Here is a 20,273-nt window from a genome sequence, read left to right as displayed (position 1 = left end):
TGAGTCATTTATGAAATCCAAACCTAATGAGAAACCTCCATAATAAGAAGGAGTCTTAAGGTGTCCTTGATGTGTAAATATAACTAAATCTAGGGAGGAGTTTACCTTATTTTCAAATATAGAAAGTAGCTACTGGGAGCCAGATAGATGTGGTATATGTCCTCAGATGCTTAAAGCCTAGTGAGGAATATCGACAAGTGATCAGAAAATTAAGAATAAAAGTTATAATATTGATACTAAAAGAGACTTGGAAGAGACATTTAAACAAGTTTGGAGGTGGAGGTTAGCAAAGACTACTGGCAAAGGCAGTTTTTAACAGGACCACTGTGTACAGTTATCTAGGTGGTGCATTGCACAACTATACTTTTTGACTCTGTTAAGACCTTAATGACACATAGCAGTGACCCAGGAAAGGAGGCAGGAGGTGGTGGAGTAGAACATGTGAAGGAAGGCATACCAAGTAAAGGAGAAGCATGTGAGGCCTGGAAATAAGAAAGTATGTGATAACTTAACGTAGAGGAACTAAAAGAAATTCTGTGTCTGCTGCGTGGACTGTGAAAAGAGTGTAGTGGTTAAATATGAGGGTTAGAAAAACAGGGCTTTATAAATCAAAGTCAGTGGGGAACAGATTTAGTTTTAGGCCAGAAAGTAATATGATCAGTTTAGCACAGTGGAAGTAACACTCTGGACACAGTGTGGAGATCAGATTCTAGTGGGGCGAGATTGACTGAAGCATGGAGACCTACTGGGAATCTCTTGCAACAATCTAGATAAAAGATGGGTTTAAACTGAAGCAGTGGAGGGAGCTTGGTGGAATGGATGGCTTTGAGAGAAATTTAGGAAAGTAAGTCATCAAGATCCATACAATTTTGGAGAAGGAAGGAGGTAAAGGAATCAATGAAAATATTAAGATTTCTTGATATTGGATAGTCAGATATCAATAGTCATCTATAGTCAGGTCATTGGATAGCCAGAGCTCCATTCACTTAAATTTGGAACACAGAAGAAGAGCAGGGTTTTGAGAGAAGAGAGGAGTTTGTGTTTATGACTTGTACAAATGGAGACACCAACAGGAAGTCAGATGCATGGGTCTGGAGGTTAATAAGGGATCCAATTGGTGAACTAGACTTGCGAATCACTTGTATAAAAATTACGCTGGAAGACATAGGGGTGGTGAATCAAGTAGTTTGGAAGCCTATAACAAAAAACAAAGATAACAGTGGTTAAAACTGGGATCTGTTTTTCTCTTTCATAGTGAACAGTGCAGAGGTAGGAAGTTAAACTGGTTCTAAGACTCCACAACATGAACAGTAATCCAGCTCATTCTGGGTTTCTGCCCTGCCCACTACAGTGGCCTCCATCCTCAGGGTCGCCTGCTGGGGTGACCAACTATGCTGGTTTGCCTGGGATTGAAGGGGTTCCCAGGACGTGAGACTTTGCATTTTAAAACCAGGAAAGTCCCAAGCTACCTGGGATGAGTTGGTTACCTCTGCACCTCCCGGTTTGGCGATGGCCACTGCAACTCCAGCCCTTTGCACCCACACTTCAGGCAGGAAGAAGAAGGAAGAAAGGACAAAAGGGGCAGGTCAGCTGACTGAGCCCCTCTTTAAGGAGTTTTATCAGAAGCCCCGCCTGACAACTTTCTCTTCCATCTCTGTCTGAAACTGTCATTGGCCACTTCTCCATTCAAGGGTGAAGGGCAACAGCAGTAGCGTGGCTGGGCACATGGGCAGCCCCATCGTAAAGTATGGCTCTCTAGAGAGGAAGAAGGAGAGAATGGATATTGGGTGGGCAATTGGCAGTTCCTGCCCCAATGAGGAAGACTCCTCAGAGCAGAGAAACCAGACCCAGACCCAGAGAAGTACAAACTCTGAAGATCAGACAAAGCTAGATGATCCCACAGAAACGACACAGAAGTAGATGTAGGAGCAGAAATGCTACAGCAGGTGTCGAGGAATTCAGAGGGAGAACGTGCTTTAAGACCAAGAGGGTCCAGAGGTTAATGCTGCCTCAGTGTGGTTTTATTAACAAGGGCCACTTCGAAAAAAGAGCCACAAGCTTCCTGTGGAAATTCCCTTCCTTTTCTGAGAGCCAAACACCCCACATGTGGGAGAAGTTGCTGAGTAAGTTAAAGGACAAAGTGGGATCCTAACTGCCTCCCCCCACCCCGGCCTTCTCCCATGACCAGCACAGACAGGACTGATAGTGATACAGTTCAGTGGGTCTGTACTGGGCCTCAGAGTTTTCTTCAATTTTAATCCAAAGTGACATCAGTGAAAAAGCCTTGCATGGCCACTATTGCACATCAGGGTTCCTTCCAGCCCCACATGTGAAGTTGCTGCAAAAGTTGGAAGTAAAAAAACATTGCTCTGGTTCCCTTGGTGAGAGGAGCAAATTCTTGTTTATACACTGATACTGAGAAAACTGAAAAGTCAGTTTCCACATCAAGGAATAGGGTTTATCCTGCCCCAGCCCTGGGTGCTAGGATGTCATTGAAGCCTGTATGTGGCAATTTTATGCTTCTCTTTAAATGCAGGCTTTCCTTTTTCCTCAAGCAAGGTGATATTTGAAATGTTCCCCAAGTCGAGAGCCTCTTCACTGCACTATGAAAGGTTTCATTCTGGGAGGGGTTTCTTACTCCTTGAAACCAAAACAGAACTGTAAATGCACTCACTTCTCAATTATTCTCTCCATTGCATTTCAGAAGCGGGTCCTGCCTATAAAGTTGCGCTACCCATCAACCACCCTCAGTATATTGATTTCTGGGGGGATTTGAATTTAAGCTCATACTTCTTAAATCTCATTCATCTCCTTATCCATGGAAGCTAACCAAAATCCGGGGGGCTCATGCCGTTTTATTGAATGAGAATGAGAAATTTCTTGAAACTGTCATTATTAAGGACCTCATAAGGCAAAAAAGAAGGAAGAAAAGAAGCCATTCCCATCAAAACATTTACTGAAAGCAGATGTGCCTTGCAAAACTCTGTAGAGAGATTCTTTCTAACCCAGCAGGGACATTGGGAATCTGGGGGATTTGTTTTATGTTGGACAGCACAGAGCACCCTGGTGTCTGGCACGTAGGGGTCCAAATCCAGCCTGGAAATGGATTACCCATGAGAAACACATGCAGTGCCTTCTGCTCCATGCAAGTTAGTAAATACTTGTAAGACACTGGGTTGAAATTCTGGGCTGTGCCTTGTACTTATCGTTCTCTGATCTGTCAGTATTGCCCTCATTCTGAGTGACTTGAAAACTCTTCATTTCCATGTTGCCCCTTTTCCCACTTCCCAGCACTTGCTGGGGTATGGCCTAGGATTCTCTGAGCCCAAGACTGTGGGGTCTCTGTCCACCATCACTAACCAAAGTATGGATGCAAAAACTTACTCTGTATGCATTAATTCTAACCATTGATTTGTTAACATCCTTTCGGTAGGGGAAAGGTGCCCTACTGTGGATCAAGTACAAGGCATACCCTAATTTTAGAAATTTTAGAAAACTATGTATTTATAACTCTTTCAGATGTGAGGCAATGCAATAGAAAAGGTAATTTGCTTGTTGTGTTATCGACAGGCACAGTATGTGTAGAAAAGCCTATTGGTTCAGTTCAGTTCAGTTGCTCAGTCTTGTCCTATTCTTTGTGACCCCATGAACTGCAGCACACCAGGCCTCACTGTCCATCACCAACTACCAGAGCTTGCTCAAACTCATGCCCATCGAGTCGGTGATGCCATCCAACCAACTCATCCTGTCATCCCCTTCTCCTCCTGCCTATACAGGCTTCCATATAAAAGCATCCACACCTTCAGGATCTCAGAGTAAGGAAAAGGAGGGAAACTTTGCTCTCCTGCCATGGGAAGATTGATACAATTGTAAATAGATAAATTAATAGAGCATACAAGAAAGTATTTGGAAACAGCGTGGAGCTGGGGAAATCAAGTAAACTTGGAGCTAAACCTTCATTTACTAGCTGTGACCTTGGACTGCTCAATTAGCCTTTGTGAGTATCTGTTTCCCTCCCCTGTAAAGTGGTAACTCCCACATGATAGGATCATTCATCAGGATTAAGAGAGAAGAACCTCTCTTATGTTGAGAACCTAATGCCTGCAGCTCCATGAGTATTAGTTCCCTTTGAATCTTTTATTCTTAACAGATGATTTAAGATGAATTCTTGAAAGCCGTCTTCATTTTCATATGATCAAAATTATATTCATATAGTGACTTACTAAATAAACTAGAGGATAATAGTAAAATTGGAAACTTCAAGCAGAGGATAAGGCTATTTTTATGTAGTCATAGAAATTTATGATTTTTTCTTAGATATTTTCAGAATAAAACATTCTTCTGCCAGAGGTAACCAGTCTTTATAAATTATTATCAACCTGATTGATTAACAAGTATTTAATACAGATTTCTACATTTGGTGAATGCTATGACATTTATTTTCTAATAGCACAATCAGCTGTTTTTGAGAACCCCTATGCCCATTGCATTTTCTATACTTTTTAATTTTTGAAAAGTCTTTGATGTGCAAAGAAAGCAAGACTCCTTCAAAATATAAACTGATGGCTTGTACATAATTGAGGATGCAATTACTTGGAAGCCTCCTCTTTCCATGATAGGAATCAGGTCCTTTGCAAAATACTTTTATGAGCACTTGCCGGATGCTTTGCGTGTATTATTGTCCAGGCTGCTTTGATCAGCTGGTGGAGTGTAAAGATGATTGTCAAGAGATAGCAGAGTTCGGCAATGGGACAGGACAGACTGGGAGGGTCTGGGACGTAGAAGAAGTTGTGCCCAGAGGAGTAGAGCAGGCACTAAGGAGAATGAATACAGATGCATATGGATCTTTGAGATAGTGGGCAGAAACTGATGTCAGAAGGGCAAGACAAAGGGCAGCAGGCAGAGCTAGTAGCAGTTAATATCAAGGAGGTCCAATATGAGATGATGAGATGGGCTAGCCATCAGGAAAATCAAGCTGGTCAAACATTTGGAAAAATAAGACCTAACATTTATTAAACACTTATCACATGCCCTTGGGCACTGTACTAAGAGCTTTACTTACATAATCTTTTGTAAAACTCTGCAAAGTCAGTATTTTAGCATCCTCATTTTACCAGTGAAGAAAGTGCCTCAGATAGCAAATGCAACTGGCTGAAAGTGACATGATTTGTAAGTATTATAATTGGGATTTCAACCAACATCTGGCTGGGGTGATAACCACCAAGTTTTAAGCACTCTGCTTCCACAGACAGGGCCCAGTCCAGATGGGCAGGCAGTAAGGCATTCAGGAAATCTGGCAAGAAGATCCTCGCCTTAGGTCAGGGACTGGACTTCAGTCCTGGGAAGGAAGCTGCCAAAAGGAAGGCAGTGTCCTTGCCTTAGACATGCAAGATACTGAGAGCTAAACAAATAGAGAAGTAGGCATCATTATCAAACCTGGGTCACCAGAGGTTTCAGCCAGAATCATACTAGGGATAAATATATTGAATTCTATCAGTACTTCAGATGGTGGTTAACCCTGGGTGAGAGCAAGGGGATGCTTAGCTGTAAGGAAGGGAATGCTGAGGATGGGCAGCCAGAAGAACCCCAGTACTCAAGAGGACAAAGGTATAGCCTTCAGCACCAAAGAGTCAATTAAGATAAAACGAATGAAGATTGTTATCACATCAGCACTATGAATGTGCTGCTGGTCTGTTACCTGAATAAATAGCATCTCTGAACCATAACGGAAAAAAGAAGACAATAGAAATTTCTATCTCTGAAACAACTAAAGGACTCCTCCCCTGATAATAAGAGAAATAATTAACAATTAACATTACACTTTACAAAGCATTTTTATATATGCCATTTTCATCAGATTCTCACAACTCTGTAGATATGAAGTCATTTCTCACCTGAGCTTTGTATTCTAAAGTCAGCATGAAAAATGAAAATGGAATACCATCAAAATTGCCCTTGAAAATTCCTTAAATTACACATGGAATGTAGTATACATGATTTTCTATATATTATTACCATTTTTATGTACAACACAGCTGATTTTCCTTTTTGTGTTGAAATACATAAGTTCCACTTAGTGACTATTCATATAAAAAACTTATTTCATACAAGTAAGCAAGTATTGCAGTGATTGGATTGTTTTTTGTTGGTTTATCTAAGTACATTGAGTGATTTCTCAAATATTGAATGTGTATGTAATAGGACTTCCCTGTTTATTATTCCCATTTTATAGACAAAGAAATTGATGATACAGTTAGCATATGCATGATGAAATTTTAAGCCAAAATTATGCAAATCCTGGGTGGGGTCCACTGTACCATAGATCACCCCACCATGATCTTTACATCTGAATGACAGCACATTCATTAGCAAAAAGAACTGCATGGGTTACCAAGAAGTCCCCCATAGTGATTGCCTGGAATTTAGACCCATCACACTGTGCCTTGGCTGTTAGAAGTCATTAATAATACACTGAACTCAAACCATGCAGATATGTCTAGCTTTGGGGCATAACCTCAAAATCAGTTCTTTAGTCTGCCTTCACTGAAACAGAGAAGCCTTTTCTTTTGTTTTCTAATGCTTGCATGTGACTAGAAGACACATTCAGACCCTTGAGGCATATGGAGCCTAACCATTTTGGCAAGATAGTTTAATTACTGGTTTTGATTGCCATCCTACTTTAAAAAAATCTATTTGGAAGTTTATGGCCCTCTTCTGACCCCATATAAAGATTTTATCATTTCCAATAACTGTCTCATAAATTAGATCAAATTACCTAAGTAGCTGTGTTTGAAAAAGATCCTTCCCTACCTTCCTATCATCATGTTTTCAACACTGTGGCTACTAAATCTCCCCCAGACCCTTCGCCCCTTGTGTTATAATCAACAACCCTGTCCACATGTGATTTCTGCCATCCTTTGCCTTTTTCTTACTTGTGTTAGAGTTGTTTCTCTTCCTATGGTTAAAAAAGTTGGGAAAGGGAGTGGTGTCTGTGGGAATGGTGGAGTAAGGACTTCGGAAAATCCTCTCCCCACAAAAGCGATGAGAGCACTGGCAACAATTGTCAAAATCAGCTTTTTAAGAACTTGAAATTAACCAAAGACTTGCAATATTTGGGAGCATTTATTCAAGAAAAACAACTGAATATCAGCAAGGACACTGAAACTTGTGTGCATTTTAACTTACTGTATTCCTATCCTGATCTTTAGATGCACATGGAAATGCAAGGGACCCAGAATACTCAGAACAGTCTTGAAAAAGAAGAATGATGTCAGAAGGCTCACACTTCTCAGTTTCAAAACTACCACAAAGCTATAGTAAGCAAGACTATGTGGTAGTAGCAGAAGGATAGATGTAAATCCATGTGGTAGAATTGAGAGCTCAGAAATAAACCTCTACATCTACGCTCAATTGATTTTCAGCAAAAGTGCCAAGACAATTCAAGGGGCAAAAATCAACTCAAAATAGATCAAAGGCCTAAATGTAACAGCTAAAACTATAAAACTTTTAGAAGAAAACAGAGTTGTAAACCTTCATGACCTTAAATTAGACAAAGACTTCCTAGTTATGACACCAAAAGCACACACAAATAAAAAATAGAAAACTGGATTTCATCAAAATGAAAAATTATGTACTTCAAAGAGTACCATTAAGAAAGTGAAATGAAAACCTATGAATGGGAAAAAATATTTACCATATTTTAAAATATTTACCATATCACCACATATAAGTGATAGCATATGGTATTTGTCTTTCTCTTTCTGACTTACTTCACTTAGTATGATCATCGTTAATTACATCCATGTTGCTGCAAATGGCATAATTTCATTCTTCTTATGGCTGAGTAATAGTTCCATTATGTATATGTACCACAACTTTTTTATCCATTCATCTGCCGATGGACATTTAGGTGGATTGCATGTCTTGGCTGCTGTGAATAGTGCTGCTATGAACATAAGGGCACATGTATCTTTTTGAATTATAGTTTTGTCTAGATATGTGACCTGGAGTGGGATTGCTGGATCACGTTGGTAATTCTGCTTTTGGTTTTTTTGAGGGATCTTCATGCTGTTTTCCATAGTGGCTGGACTAACTTACATTCCCACCAACAGTGTAGGAACATTCTGTTTCCTCCACACCCTCTCCAGCATTAGTTATTTGTAGACATTTTAATAATGGCCACTCTCATTGGTGTGAGGTGGCACCTCATTATAGTTTTGATTTTCATTTCTCTAATAATTAGTGATGTGGAGCACCTGTTCATGTGACTATTGGCTGGCTGTATGTCTTCTCTGGAGAAATGTCTATTTAGGTCTTCTGCCCATTTTTCAATTGGGTTGTTTGGTTGTTGTTGTTGTTGAGTTGTATGAGTTGTTTGTGTGTTTTGGAAATTAAGCCCTTGTTCCAGTGCATTGTTTGCAAATAATTTCTCTCATTCTATAGGTTGTCTTTTTGTTTTGTTATATCATTTCCTTTGCTGTGCAAAAGCTTGTAAGTTTGATTAGGCCCCATTTGTTTATTGAAAACATTATTTTTAATAAAGTAAGAAAAAAACAACTCACCAAAACAATGATCAGTTTGTTTTAGAATGGCAGTTTTATTAGTGGCAGTCCAGGGAAAGGCACCATCCTGATACCAGTATCTTCCTCATTCTTTCTTAATTTTCTAAAATGCCTTCATAATGTGCCACATTTCCTCTGGTTCAACTTAGCTCTAATATGACCACAGGATATAACATGACCCCTAGCAGGGATGTTCCAGCTTAGGTCCCAAATCAGATTGATTGGTAGTAGTTATATGAAATAATATATTTAAAAGGATTCTGAGGCTACATCCAAGCTCGGCAAGAAAAAAAAAGTAACAATTAATTAAGAAAATCTGACTTGAGATTGGCAGTGGTAGTGGAGGTAGTCAGCAACTGTGCTAGTTATTTGATCTAGGAAAATGCATTATTCTGCCGAGTGGCTGCAAAATCACTTGAGTGGATAAATCTTTAGATGGATTGTAATACAGCTAATTGGCATATCCACACAGCATGACCTAAGAGTGATTTTGAAGTCTGTAATTTACATGTAAAATCTTATAATTTAAATAGCTAATATTTATGGTCAAGATGTCAAAATCACTCAATAAATAGCATTAGCTTTCTTATAATATCAAGGTGTTTAAAATAATACATTTTATATACTCTGTGCTTTCAAAGGTTTTTAACATAAGAGTATTATTAGCATATGCTTATAATAAAATCTGACATGATAAAAGGTTATGTCAAGAAAGATTTTTTTATGGCATTCACTGAAAAGTCAAGATAGTCACCAGTAGATGTGCTCATTCAGCATCCGATAACACACATTTACACATGTCTGAATTTTACCTCCAAGTAAAACTGTTTCCTCCCTCCTTTGCATGCTTTCTTTGATAGATTAGCAGTGTCCTGAGAGTGAATCCTGTTTCTCTGGCCAATAGGTAAGTCAGTGGTTCTCAGGTTGTGATCCCCAGATCAGCAGCATCAGCACTCTCTGGAACTTTTCAGAAATGTGGTCTGTTAGAAGTGCAGCATCACCCCAGACCTACTTGGATTGGAAACTCAAGGAGTGGGTCCAGCAACCTGGGTTTGAACAAGCCCTCCTAGTGACTCAGCTCAAGTTTAAGAGCCCCTGCTGTGAGTTGTTTCCCTTCTGGAAGGGGAAAGGCAGGAGGGAGAGAAGTTGGGCAAGTATCCAGGGAGAAGTGGGCCTTGTTCGGCAGCCAAGTTGGCAGGCGATGTAAACAGTCATAGGACACAGCACGGACTTTCTTTTTTCTTTCCTCTTTTATACCCAGTGTTTCAATTCTCTGCTTCCTCGGGAAAGGTTTGAAGTGCTCTCAGGATCTCCCTCAATTCCCATCCCTGCCCTACCCCACCAGTAGTCTTTTTAGAATCCCTTCCTTCATGGCAGTGGCAGAGTGGGACAAGGAGGATATGTTTATGCATTCCTTCATGTCACAATGAAGCAACAGTACATTTCAAAAAGGAGTTGGCATCAAGAACCCCAGCTTAGTTAGTGCTTCAAAACCCAACAGGCCCCACAGCTAGTAAATATATATGAAGCACTTAGAGCAGCACCTGGTTCATAATGAGTGTGCTGTATGTAGGAGGTAGTGGTATTGCTAGTGATTACTGCAAGGACCAGATTTATTCTCAGAGAGTGCCTGGGTTGGCATCTAGAAGCAGTTGCTATTTGCACCTAGTGGGTGGTTGCTGTGTTGAGAAGACTGCCAGCTGGAGATAGATCTTGATCTTGAAAGCTTTTGCAGGCAAGTGAGGCTCCTAGAAGATAATGCCCTGACTGTGTCCTAATTGTGAGGATGGCCATTCACTGAGCTACCGCTAGCCTGTCTGCACTCACCACAGGATTCGGGCTGGGATCAGATTTGGGGAAGCAAGTGAGGGAGAAGGGGCTGAAGAACATCAAGAAAAGCAAAGAGGCCTTTTAGGGCCTTTCCGGTAGGAATTTAGTGTTGGGGAGTCCCAAATGCAAGGGGTAAGGTGGGTGGTCACGTATATAAGATTGCATGTTAGATGCTGGCCATGAATGTGGGAACCTCTGAACAAATATGAGGGTGCAGGTTAGAAGGGCAGAGGGTCCTCAAGATCCACCAGCAGATCAGATCATTGCTACAGGAAGCCAATGGCCAGAGTTAGATTTGGAAAGCTCAAGTGAGAGTTCTTGGTCCCAACCTCCTTTTTTGGTCATAGAAATGCTATTTTACATCCTAGTGGAGCCAGTGGAGCCCTTGACAATATCAGGAGAAGGAGGAGAGAGGCAGCAGGAGGGAAGAGTGAAGAGAGGGAAAAAGAAGAGGAGGGGTGAAGGGGATGGCAGGAAAAGGAAGGAGAAAACAGAAGGGAAGGGAAGGAAAGAGACGGCGAGGAAGGGGTAAGGGGATGGGGGTGGGAATAATCAGTGCTTCTGCTGACTCCCAAGTCTTGTCCTACATGTTTTACATGTGCTTTCTCATTTAGCTATCAGAACTAGGAGATTCAATTGAGGAAGAGTCTAGAGGAGGAGAAAAGTGAAAGTTTCAGTCACTCAGTTATGACCCCATGGACTGTAGCCCACCAGGCTCCTCTGTCCATGGAATTCTTCAGGCAAGAATACTGGAATGGGTAGCTATTCCCTTCTGCAAGGGATCTTCCTGACCCAGAGAAGGAGAGTCCTATGCTAATTAAAAATTAGCTTGTGATAAATTTTTTTCTGCCTGGGCCCCAAGTTTGAAGTAACCAAAACAATTTAATCTACTATAATGAGGCACATTAAATGCGGATTGAATCATTAGGTATAAGGAATGATGGAAAGGGAAGGAACCCACCAAGGTATTCTAACTCCAGTAGAGGAATACTGCTTCCCCCAGATTCGGAAGCTCCTTAGCCTGGGTTCTCGAACTCATATGCCTATGGGGGCCAGGGAGATGAAAGCAGTGTGCTAGATGGGCCTGTTATAAAGTGATGGTGGGTGCTAGTAAGCAACAGATATTTGGCTTCAAGGTCAGGAGGTGATAGGGAGAAGTGGGGATTATGGCAAATGGAGCTCACATGCCACCTCTAAAGAGGCAGCACTACTGAGCTCTGGGCAGCTGCTGTTGTGTGAAAGTAGCCTCTGTGTCACCAGACCTTCTAATTTCTCACCAGAAGCAGAGATCCAGTGTTCAGGCAAGATGTAGTGGGCCCACATAATGCATGTGCTGGCTGTGTCTGCCCTCGGGTTTACTGGACTGAAGTTGTGCATTTTCCTGAGTCACAAACAGAAGATTGATTTCTTCCCTGGGTCCCCTTCTTTTCTAGGACATTATATTTATGTGGACACCTCCTTTGCCAAGGAAGGGGAGAAAGCCGTGCTGCTGAGTCCTGATCTGCAGGCTGAAGAATGGAGCTGCCTCCGATTGGTCTACCAGATAAGCACATCTTCAGGGTCTCAATCAGATCCCAGCCTGCTGAACCTCTACATGAGATTTGAAGATGAAAACTTTGATCGCTTGCTTTGGTCAGCCAAGGAGCCTTCGGACAGCTGGCTCATAGTCAGCTTGGATTTGCAAAACAGTTCCAAAAAATTCAAGGTAGAAAAAATTTAGATGCAGTCTTATTGTTTGACATTATACTATTCTGAGATTTTATGAAAACTTCTGCCATTCATTGCAGTTAGTTATCTCCTGTGTTAGGATGTGACATTTTGAAGGAGCTGCATCACAGAAAAACATTAGTAATGGAAATTAATATTGTTTATTCCTTAGAAGAGTTTCTTCCCAGATTTATTTTCTGTCTATTTAAGTAGGATCTGTGTAAGAATCTAAATGGGGCTTAAACCAACCTCTTCAATGAAAATTTATTTTCCAATGGGCTTTAGGGAGTATTCTCATTTCTTATAATTTTGTTTCATTCTCCTAAGTTGTGTGTTTATGTTTGTGTTGTCTTCCTAATGCTTCCTTTGCTATAATTGTTAACAAAACAGTAACTATGATAAAAAATGAAAATACATTGAAAGAGGAGAGATACTTAAAGGATATGTTCTGATTTCAAAGATGAAAGTTGTTCCATCAAAAGCATTGCGGAAGCATGGTAGAGAATATAACAGAAAGTTGGATGTAGACTGGAGCAGGAAGGAGGATGGAGCCTGGACTCAGTTGGCCATGAAGTGTGACATTTAGTGAGAACTTGTCATGGGGGACAAAGCGGAGGCTTCCAGAAAACTTTCTCCATTTCTAATCCCCTTCTCAATTCCTTATCCCTTATCTCTTCTTCCTCAACAAGCTTTGGAATACAGTACTCTACATGCCGTATCTGCATATAATCCTCCCATCAGACAGCAGGGTGGGTTGAGGGAAGGAGCACTGGAGGTCTGAGTTCCCTATTATAAAGTGTCCCCCTAACAGTATATCACACCTGATATCTACCAGAATAGCTGCAAAATATTGGACTAAAATCACATAAGGAAAGGCAAATATTTTCAGAAGCAAGACCCAAGGTAAACAGTGCTTGAAATCAGCCACATAAATTGTTTTGCTTCTCTCTATATCTCTGGGGCTTCCCTGGTGGCTCAGATGGTAAAGAATCCACCTGCAATGCAGGAGACCTGGGTTCAATCCCTGGGTTGGGAACATCCCTGGGAGGAGAGCACAGCAACCCACTCCAGTATGTTTGCCTGGAGAATCCCATGGACAGGGGAGCCTGGTGGGCTATAGTGAATAGGGTTGCACAGAGTCGGATACTACTGAAGCAAAAAAATCTCTGTTCTTCGTGTAAAATTATCAAATTTTCATCGATATAGAAACTACAAGTTGAGTTGAGTTTTGAGCCTCTTCCATTCATGCCAAGATCCCCCGACCACTGGTCAAATTTCCATACCTGCCTCCTCTTCCAAGGGATTTTTATCTCCCTCTGAGGCCTCTGCCTTCAGTTCCTGGCCATGCTCAGAATGGATTTGCCCAGAGACCTAAGTCTCCTTTCCATCTGCAGCCAACTGGTGTCAGCACAGATGTGGGAGAAGGTGGTGGCTGGGGTTACAATGGAAGGCACCTGAGCTCTTACTGGATACCTTGCTCGCCTCAAAGTTCTGAAAATATGTGTATGGACATACACACACTTGCCTTCTTTCAGTAAAGTCCATCATGGGATTAGTATCCAACAGCAACGAACTGAGACAAACAATCTCATTTTGCCTTGAATTGCTGAACAGCTTCTGGCTAGTAGATGAAATACTAAAAATGGACACATGGTGTTTTAAAGTCTAACTCCCTTCTACCCCATGTGTTGTACAGATTTTAATAGAAGGTGTGCTAGGACATGGAAATACAACCAGCATCGCAGTCTTTGAAATCAAGATGACAACCGGCTACTGTATTGGTAAGTGAGTTTCCTTTTCACTGTATCAGAGCATGCTTCTTTTTCTAAAATCTCCTGTTGCCAGAGGTAATTGAATCAATCATAAAGGCAGAGTATTTTACAAACTACACTCTGTAGTGCATTTTGAATTTTGCATCATTTGAATGCTGTATGACGTTTCTCTGTCTTTAGCAGAGGAAGGCTTGTTAAGAGTTTGCCTGGACTGACTGGGTTGATGAAAGAAAAGTAGGTGAAGTGACTGTAATCTGAGTTGCTGCCTTAAACTCAACATATTTCATATTCCAATAAACATAATTTCCAGTTGGCTGTAAATTCAGCTTTTTGTAACATTTGCCAGAAAGGCAGGCATCCTATTTACCTCCATATTACCTCCTTTCCTCACTCTCCTCCATTCCTCTCTTACACCCCACTGCTCTGTCATTACAATCACAATTTTCACTTAGATTTCACTTAAGCGGGGTTGTGAGGTTCTTCTTAAGTCCCAGCTTCTTGGAGGGCATCAAGAGCAGACATTCTCTATGCTTGAGGTCGCTCACCTTCCATTGCCTCCTACTGAAGCTGTCTCTGTAAATGATCAGTTCTTCTGGTGAAGGACATGCCACGCTCTGCAGGTGAGGGGGGTGGGGAGCAAACTGCACAGGACTGAATCCAGGAGATGCATTTGAGCTGTATTTTCAAGAAGGGGAAGTTTAGGAATTCAGTTGGCAAAGGAGCAGGGCAGGAAGGAAAGCACTCATTCTGGGCAGACCCCAGTGCAGGGACAGTGCAGAGCGTGTCCAGGCAAAGGCCAGGGACTGGGTAGTGTGTGAAGTGAGAGTCAGGAGTGCTGAGGGAGGCTGTTACGAAAGAGTCTGGATCCCAGCTGTGGAGCCTGGGTTCCTGGATTATGTGGTTGGGAGGCACCAGAAGTCATTCAGTGGGGCCGGGCCTGCAGCTGGGCTTTCAGATGCTGACTCTGGCTGCCACCTGGAAAATGAGCTGGGGAAAAAGGAAAGTATATAAGAGACAGGAAAACCCTTGGGAAGTGGTTGCAACCTCCAAGAGGGGACATAGGAGTCTAAAATTGGGGTCTTCAGTGGAATGGGATAAAGGTGGGAGGTTCGAGAGATTTTTTTCCAGCACTGACCGTACTGGAGGCTGAATGGCTGTGAAAAGGAAGGGACAGGAGTCAAGGGCAATTCTGAACGAAAAGGAGACTTTACTAATTCCTCGAGTCTTACCTCTCTGTTTTGACCTGCTAGTGATGATGCTAATGCAAGTGAAGGAGAGCAGACCTAGATTGTTACCACTTCGTGAAGATACAGTGAGCTAAAACTGTATCTTCTTTCTTTTTTTTTTTTTTTTATTTTTTTTTCCATTTATTTTTATTAGTTGGAGGCTAATTACTTTACATCATTACAGTAGTTTTTGTTATACATTGAAATGAATTAGCCATGGATTTACATGTATTCCCCATCCCGGTCCCCCCTCCCACCTCCCTCCATGTAGCTCTTTAGTGGCAGCTGCCTGGGGCTTAACACCCTCACAGGCTAGTCACACACCTGGTGGAGCACCACCTGCTGGCTCAGTCGATGCACTGCGCCCCGCAGCCTCTGTTTCATTACCTGCAAAATGGGGATTCAAATCCTTCCCTCATAGGGAAGGACTGTTGTGGAGATCAGTAAGATCATGGATATGAAGGTGATTGTCACCATGCTTGGCACTCAAAAATGTTGATTTCCTTTCTTCAAATCACTGGATGGCTTCTGTTTTTTTAAAAAAACACAAAAGGAGCCCTGATGTTTTATCTTGTTGAGCTGCATGATCTTACTCTCACCTCATCTTTCTTTCTGTACACTCCTTTTGCCTCTCTTGTTTCCTCATCTGTAAAATGAGATTAATAATAGTACATACCTTGTGGGGTTGTGTTGAGGATTAGATAATTTAATTAATATAAAGTACTCCGATTAGTGCCTGGGGCAGTGAAGAATATTTTGCTTTTCTCTTTTGCTCTTCAGCAGCCTTTAGCACTGACTGTTGGGCATAGGTTAGTAGATCCTGTAGTAGAAAAGTTGAAAATGAAAATCTTAAAAATGTTAAGTGCTTGCTAACGCAAAAGCGCACTGATAACTCTATCAGTCAGGACCCTGGCAAGAAAGTGGAAACAGATTACATTCAACCTTAGTAATTTGAGGAAAGCTCACCAAAGGGACTGCAAAGGTATGGGTGGGTGAAGGAAGCCTGTCAAAATGCAGTAATCCAAAACTAGTCAAAGTGATGGCTCATGAACCATCAGCACTGGAGGTCTGAAGGGGCAAGAGAGGAGGGTTTACCAGAACATGGAGCTGTGTGGTCCCTCGGTAGTGGGGCACAGCCAACTCATGGCATCCTGGCAGAAAGGGAACTGCAGGAATAAACAACCCCAACCTTGTTCTCCTCTTATCTTCCATTGGTTGAATCCATTTTAGAAGCCAGCAGGCAAGGAAGCCCATACAGGTCCATACACATCACCCTCTGGAGGATGGAGCAGGGTGGAAGAAAGGTGGGTGGGTCTGGAGGAGCCAATAGGAGATGACCAACACAATCACAACTTCGTATTTTTAACTGTTGTTCATGGGGGTCAACGGAGGAACTGGCTTGTGAGTTTCTTGCTTCCCCAAAGGAGTCTGTTGACTGGGAACAATTTATCTGTGCAAGCATGTCAATGCTACTAAAAAGGGGAGAGAGGGTCTCTTTGTCTTCTCTTTTTTTCTCTAGTCAGTAGCTGCCAAAGGGCCCAGTGCCTAAGCTAGTCCTGTCTCGACTATTCTAAGATCTTGTTTATAAGAAAAGCAGAGAACTCTTAGCATCGCGGAAACATGCACCTTAGCCCTCAGCTTAATACCTTGTCTAAGAGAGGTACCATCAAGAGAGAAGGGAATGAAAGAATGGGCTCCCAGAAAGGTGGTGGATAAAATTTCTGCAGCTAAAAGTGTAGCTCTAAATAGTGCTTTGACACAGAGCTGGCTGATCTACCAAGCACCAGCCACGCGCCTGGCACCGTGCTGGCAGCTGTCCTCCCTCACCACAGCCCTGCGTGGTGGGCGTGTTCCCCCATTTTCCATAGGAGGAGATGGCAGCTAGGTGAGGTCACACTGCAAGCCACATGGGCCACAGTCCAAAGAAGCAATGATGAATTATTGTCTCTGCTCATTACGGGACCTCTCCTATTGACCGACCTTGTCCAGGGCTCCTTGTACAAAGGCCTCAGTGGTCGAAGGGAGTGAGAAACATACCTGAGTAAGAGCACACTGCAGCGAGTCTGGGCAGCTGCAGGCATAACCACATCTCCATCAAGTCTGTTTTTGTTTCTCTTCTGCCAGAATGCGACTTTGAAGCAAACCATCTCTGTGGCTTTGTGAACCACTGGAACCCCAACGTGAACTGGTTTGTCGGAGGAGGAAATGTTCGGAGCTCCCACTCTATCCTTCCACGGGATCACACCTTCAAGACTGAGCTGGGTGAGCTGGGGACGCCTTTTTCCAGGATAACTGTGTTTGCTATCTCCCCACTGTGTTGACCTGCCCATAGCTCTGTCAACAGAAAAGGAGGCAGTGAGAGAAAGGTGAGTAGGCCCTGAGAGACCTGGCAGACTAGGAAAGAGTAAGCCTTGAGACAGAGACAATCTGCAGACATGCGCGCTGTAACTGAGAATGCCACCCAGTTCAAGGCTTTTCTTGCCCTGTGACCGGGCCTTGCTATTTTCACATTTCCATACTATGCTTTATTTTCTTTTCTATTTGTTGTTCAGCATTTCTAAAGACAAAGCTGAAATAACCCTAAGTTACTTTTCTCTAAAAATAGATTGAATGATGCGAAAGAGTCAGTAAGAACTTCTCTCTTGGCAGGGAGGTGAGACAATACTGATGATCAGGCCTGAATGTGGTGAGCAACAGGGCCCCCTAGTGGCCAAGTAGGCTGGCTCTCTGCAGGGAAAATGGAGAGGAGAGGGTATCAGTCACCAATGGGCTTGGGGGAGAAAGAACCTAGCGAGGGAGACCCTGCAAGGGCCTGCTTCCTTGTGGGTTATGGCAGCTCTCACCTGGACCTTGGTAGGCTTCATGAAAACCTAGGTCTCCTCACGGTTGCAACACATTCCTTTTGTCAACTCCCAAGTTCTTGTTGACCAGAGAGAAGGTTCTGGTGACTGGCTTTCCATCAGGGACAGAATAGGAATGTTGGTTCTGCTACAAACAGTAACATTTTCCCTTTTAATCCTTTGCCATGTGGATATTTAGGTGATCTGCTCAGTCACAATAAATCGCTAATGGTGACAGGGTGTCCCCTTCAGCTGCCTGAACACATGGCAACTTTTTATGGCAACCTTACATCATTCCTCATTCACTGTAGTTTCTCTTCGCGTGAATATTTTTAACCACGTCTCCAACTTTTTTTTAAGTGTCCATCTTGTTATTTACCTTGGCCTTGGACAGTCTTCATCCGGTCCTTACTGTTCTCTTTGCTCCTAGGTGTAGCACAAAAGATTCAGGCTTCCAAATGTATATACATATTTTGGTCCCAGAGACACACAAACCCTCTCTACTTGTGGCCATTGTAGGAGCCACACCTATAATGAGTGTTATGTATAGAGTGAATTATCAGCTGTTATGACAGATTAATTCAGGAATCTGCATGAGTATTTTAAATGACAATAGGGTTAGCTCAAAATAATAAAATGTTATTACCTCTTGAAACCTTTGTTTAAATGAATAAAACAACTAACACTGTCTTGGGGTTTCAAAAACAAATGCCAGATGACATTTTTTAATTTATGGAAGTAGACTGATTTTGAGATTGTTTTCTGCCATTTTTAAAAATTCTAGTGCAAGGAATAGAAAGAATCTTGAAAGACTAGTGTATTAAAATTGCAATAATCCTTTGTGTCATTACCACAGAGATACAACCTTTGGCATTAAAGAACTTTTCACAAATCACTAAAAAATTAGTTCTAAAGTCAGATCCTCTGGGTAACCAATGTCATAATCTAATGATTATTTGTTCAGTGCATAATTTTTCATTCTTAATGATGGCAAGGACCAGCTGGCTGGGAGAACACATGTTCTTGGGAGAGGCAGCAGGCTTATGGACGAGTGTCAAATCATACATTTGACTATGTTGTGTGTGTGTGTGTGTGTCAATCACTCAGTCATGTCCAACTCTTTGCAATCCCATGAACTATAGCCCACCAGGCTCCTCTGTCCATGAAATTCTCCAGACAAGAATACTGGAGTGAGTTGCCATATCCTCCTCCAGGGGATCTTCCTGACCCAGGAACCAAACCCAGATCTCCTGAATTGCAGGCAGATTCTTTACCATCTATGACATCAGGGAAGCCTATGTTAACTGCATGTAACCCATTGTTTGAAAAATGGATCACCACTAGTTCTTCCTCTCTCTCATTTGTGACCACAGAACATTCCAACCATGTTTGTCTCAACAAGGGATGAAGAGGAGGACCAGGTCAGGAGTCAGAATGCTTGTGCTCCAGACCCGGTTATGAGAGTGCTGTATTACTTTAGGTGATTTGCAGATATTTGATCCTGTCTAGAATGTCTATAGGAGAAGGCAATGGCAACCCACTCCAGTATTCTTGCCTGGAGAATCCCGTGGACAGAGGAACCTGGTGGGCTGCTGTCCATGGGGTCTCACAGAGTTGGACATGACTGCAGCAACTTAGCATGCATGCATTGGAGAAGGAAATGGCAACCCACTCCCGTATTCTTGCCTGGAGAATCCCAGGAATGGAGGAGCCTGGTGGGCTGCTGTCTATGGGGTCGCACAGAGTCGGACACGACTGGAGTGACGCAGCAGCAGCAGCGGAATGTCTATATGTTATTTGGTCTATTCCATAAGATCCTTGAAATTTGGTCCCTTCCAAAACACCTGTGAGCATTATTTGGTCTGTGTCAAATGGTTTTAGACAGGACCAAATATCAAAGACCTTTGTGCACAGACTAAATGTCTTAGGGACATTTTAGACAGGATCAAATGTCCTTCAGTGCTTTGGGTAGTCCCTTAACTTCTGAGGGTCTCCAACAGCCTGTTTGAAAATGAGGAATTTGAATTCAATGATCCCTAAGATGCCTTCGAGTTCTAATATTTTACTGTTTTTTCTTTACCTAATGCTATACATCAAAATCTCCAAATTCACCACTCACTGAGATCTATTTCAAAAATACTTTGGATAAAAACAAAAATAAACAAATGGGACCTAATTAAACTTAAAAGCTTTTGCACTGCAAAGGAAACTATAAACAAAATGAAAAGACAACGCACATAATGGGGGAAATTATTTGCAGATGAAGCAACCAACAAAGGATTAATCTCTAAAATATGCAAACAGCTCGTGCACTTCAATATCATAAAAGCAAATAAC

The 20,273-nt window shown here is 42.2% G+C and overlaps 1 protein-coding gene across 2 annotated transcripts in view; it reads left to right on the top strand.

Annotated features, from left to right (window-relative positions):
- MAMDC2 (MAM domain containing 2) overlaps positions 1-20,273 on the top strand; it is a 155,040-nt gene that overhangs the window by 58,517 nt on the left and 76,250 nt on the right. For both annotated transcript variants that reach the window (XM_020901881.2, XM_070480367.1), the window contains exons 3-5: positions 11,825-12,096; positions 13,795-13,879; positions 17,221-17,358. In XM_020901881.2, coding sequence (XP_020757540.2) covers positions 11,825-12,096; positions 13,795-13,879; positions 17,221-17,358 — 495 coding nt within the window. The remainder of the gene's footprint in view (positions 1-11,824; positions 12,097-13,794; positions 13,880-17,220; positions 17,359-20,273) is intronic.

Source organism: Odocoileus virginianus, chromosome 18 (assembly GCF_023699985.2).
Source record: "Odocoileus virginianus isolate 20LAN1187 ecotype Illinois chromosome 18, Ovbor_1.2, whole genome shotgun sequence".
NCBI lineage: Eukaryota > Metazoa > Chordata > Mammalia > Artiodactyla > Cervidae > Odocoileus > Odocoileus virginianus.
Note: the sequence above shows the minus strand (reverse complement) of the source record. Positions and strands in the feature narration are given on the sequence as shown.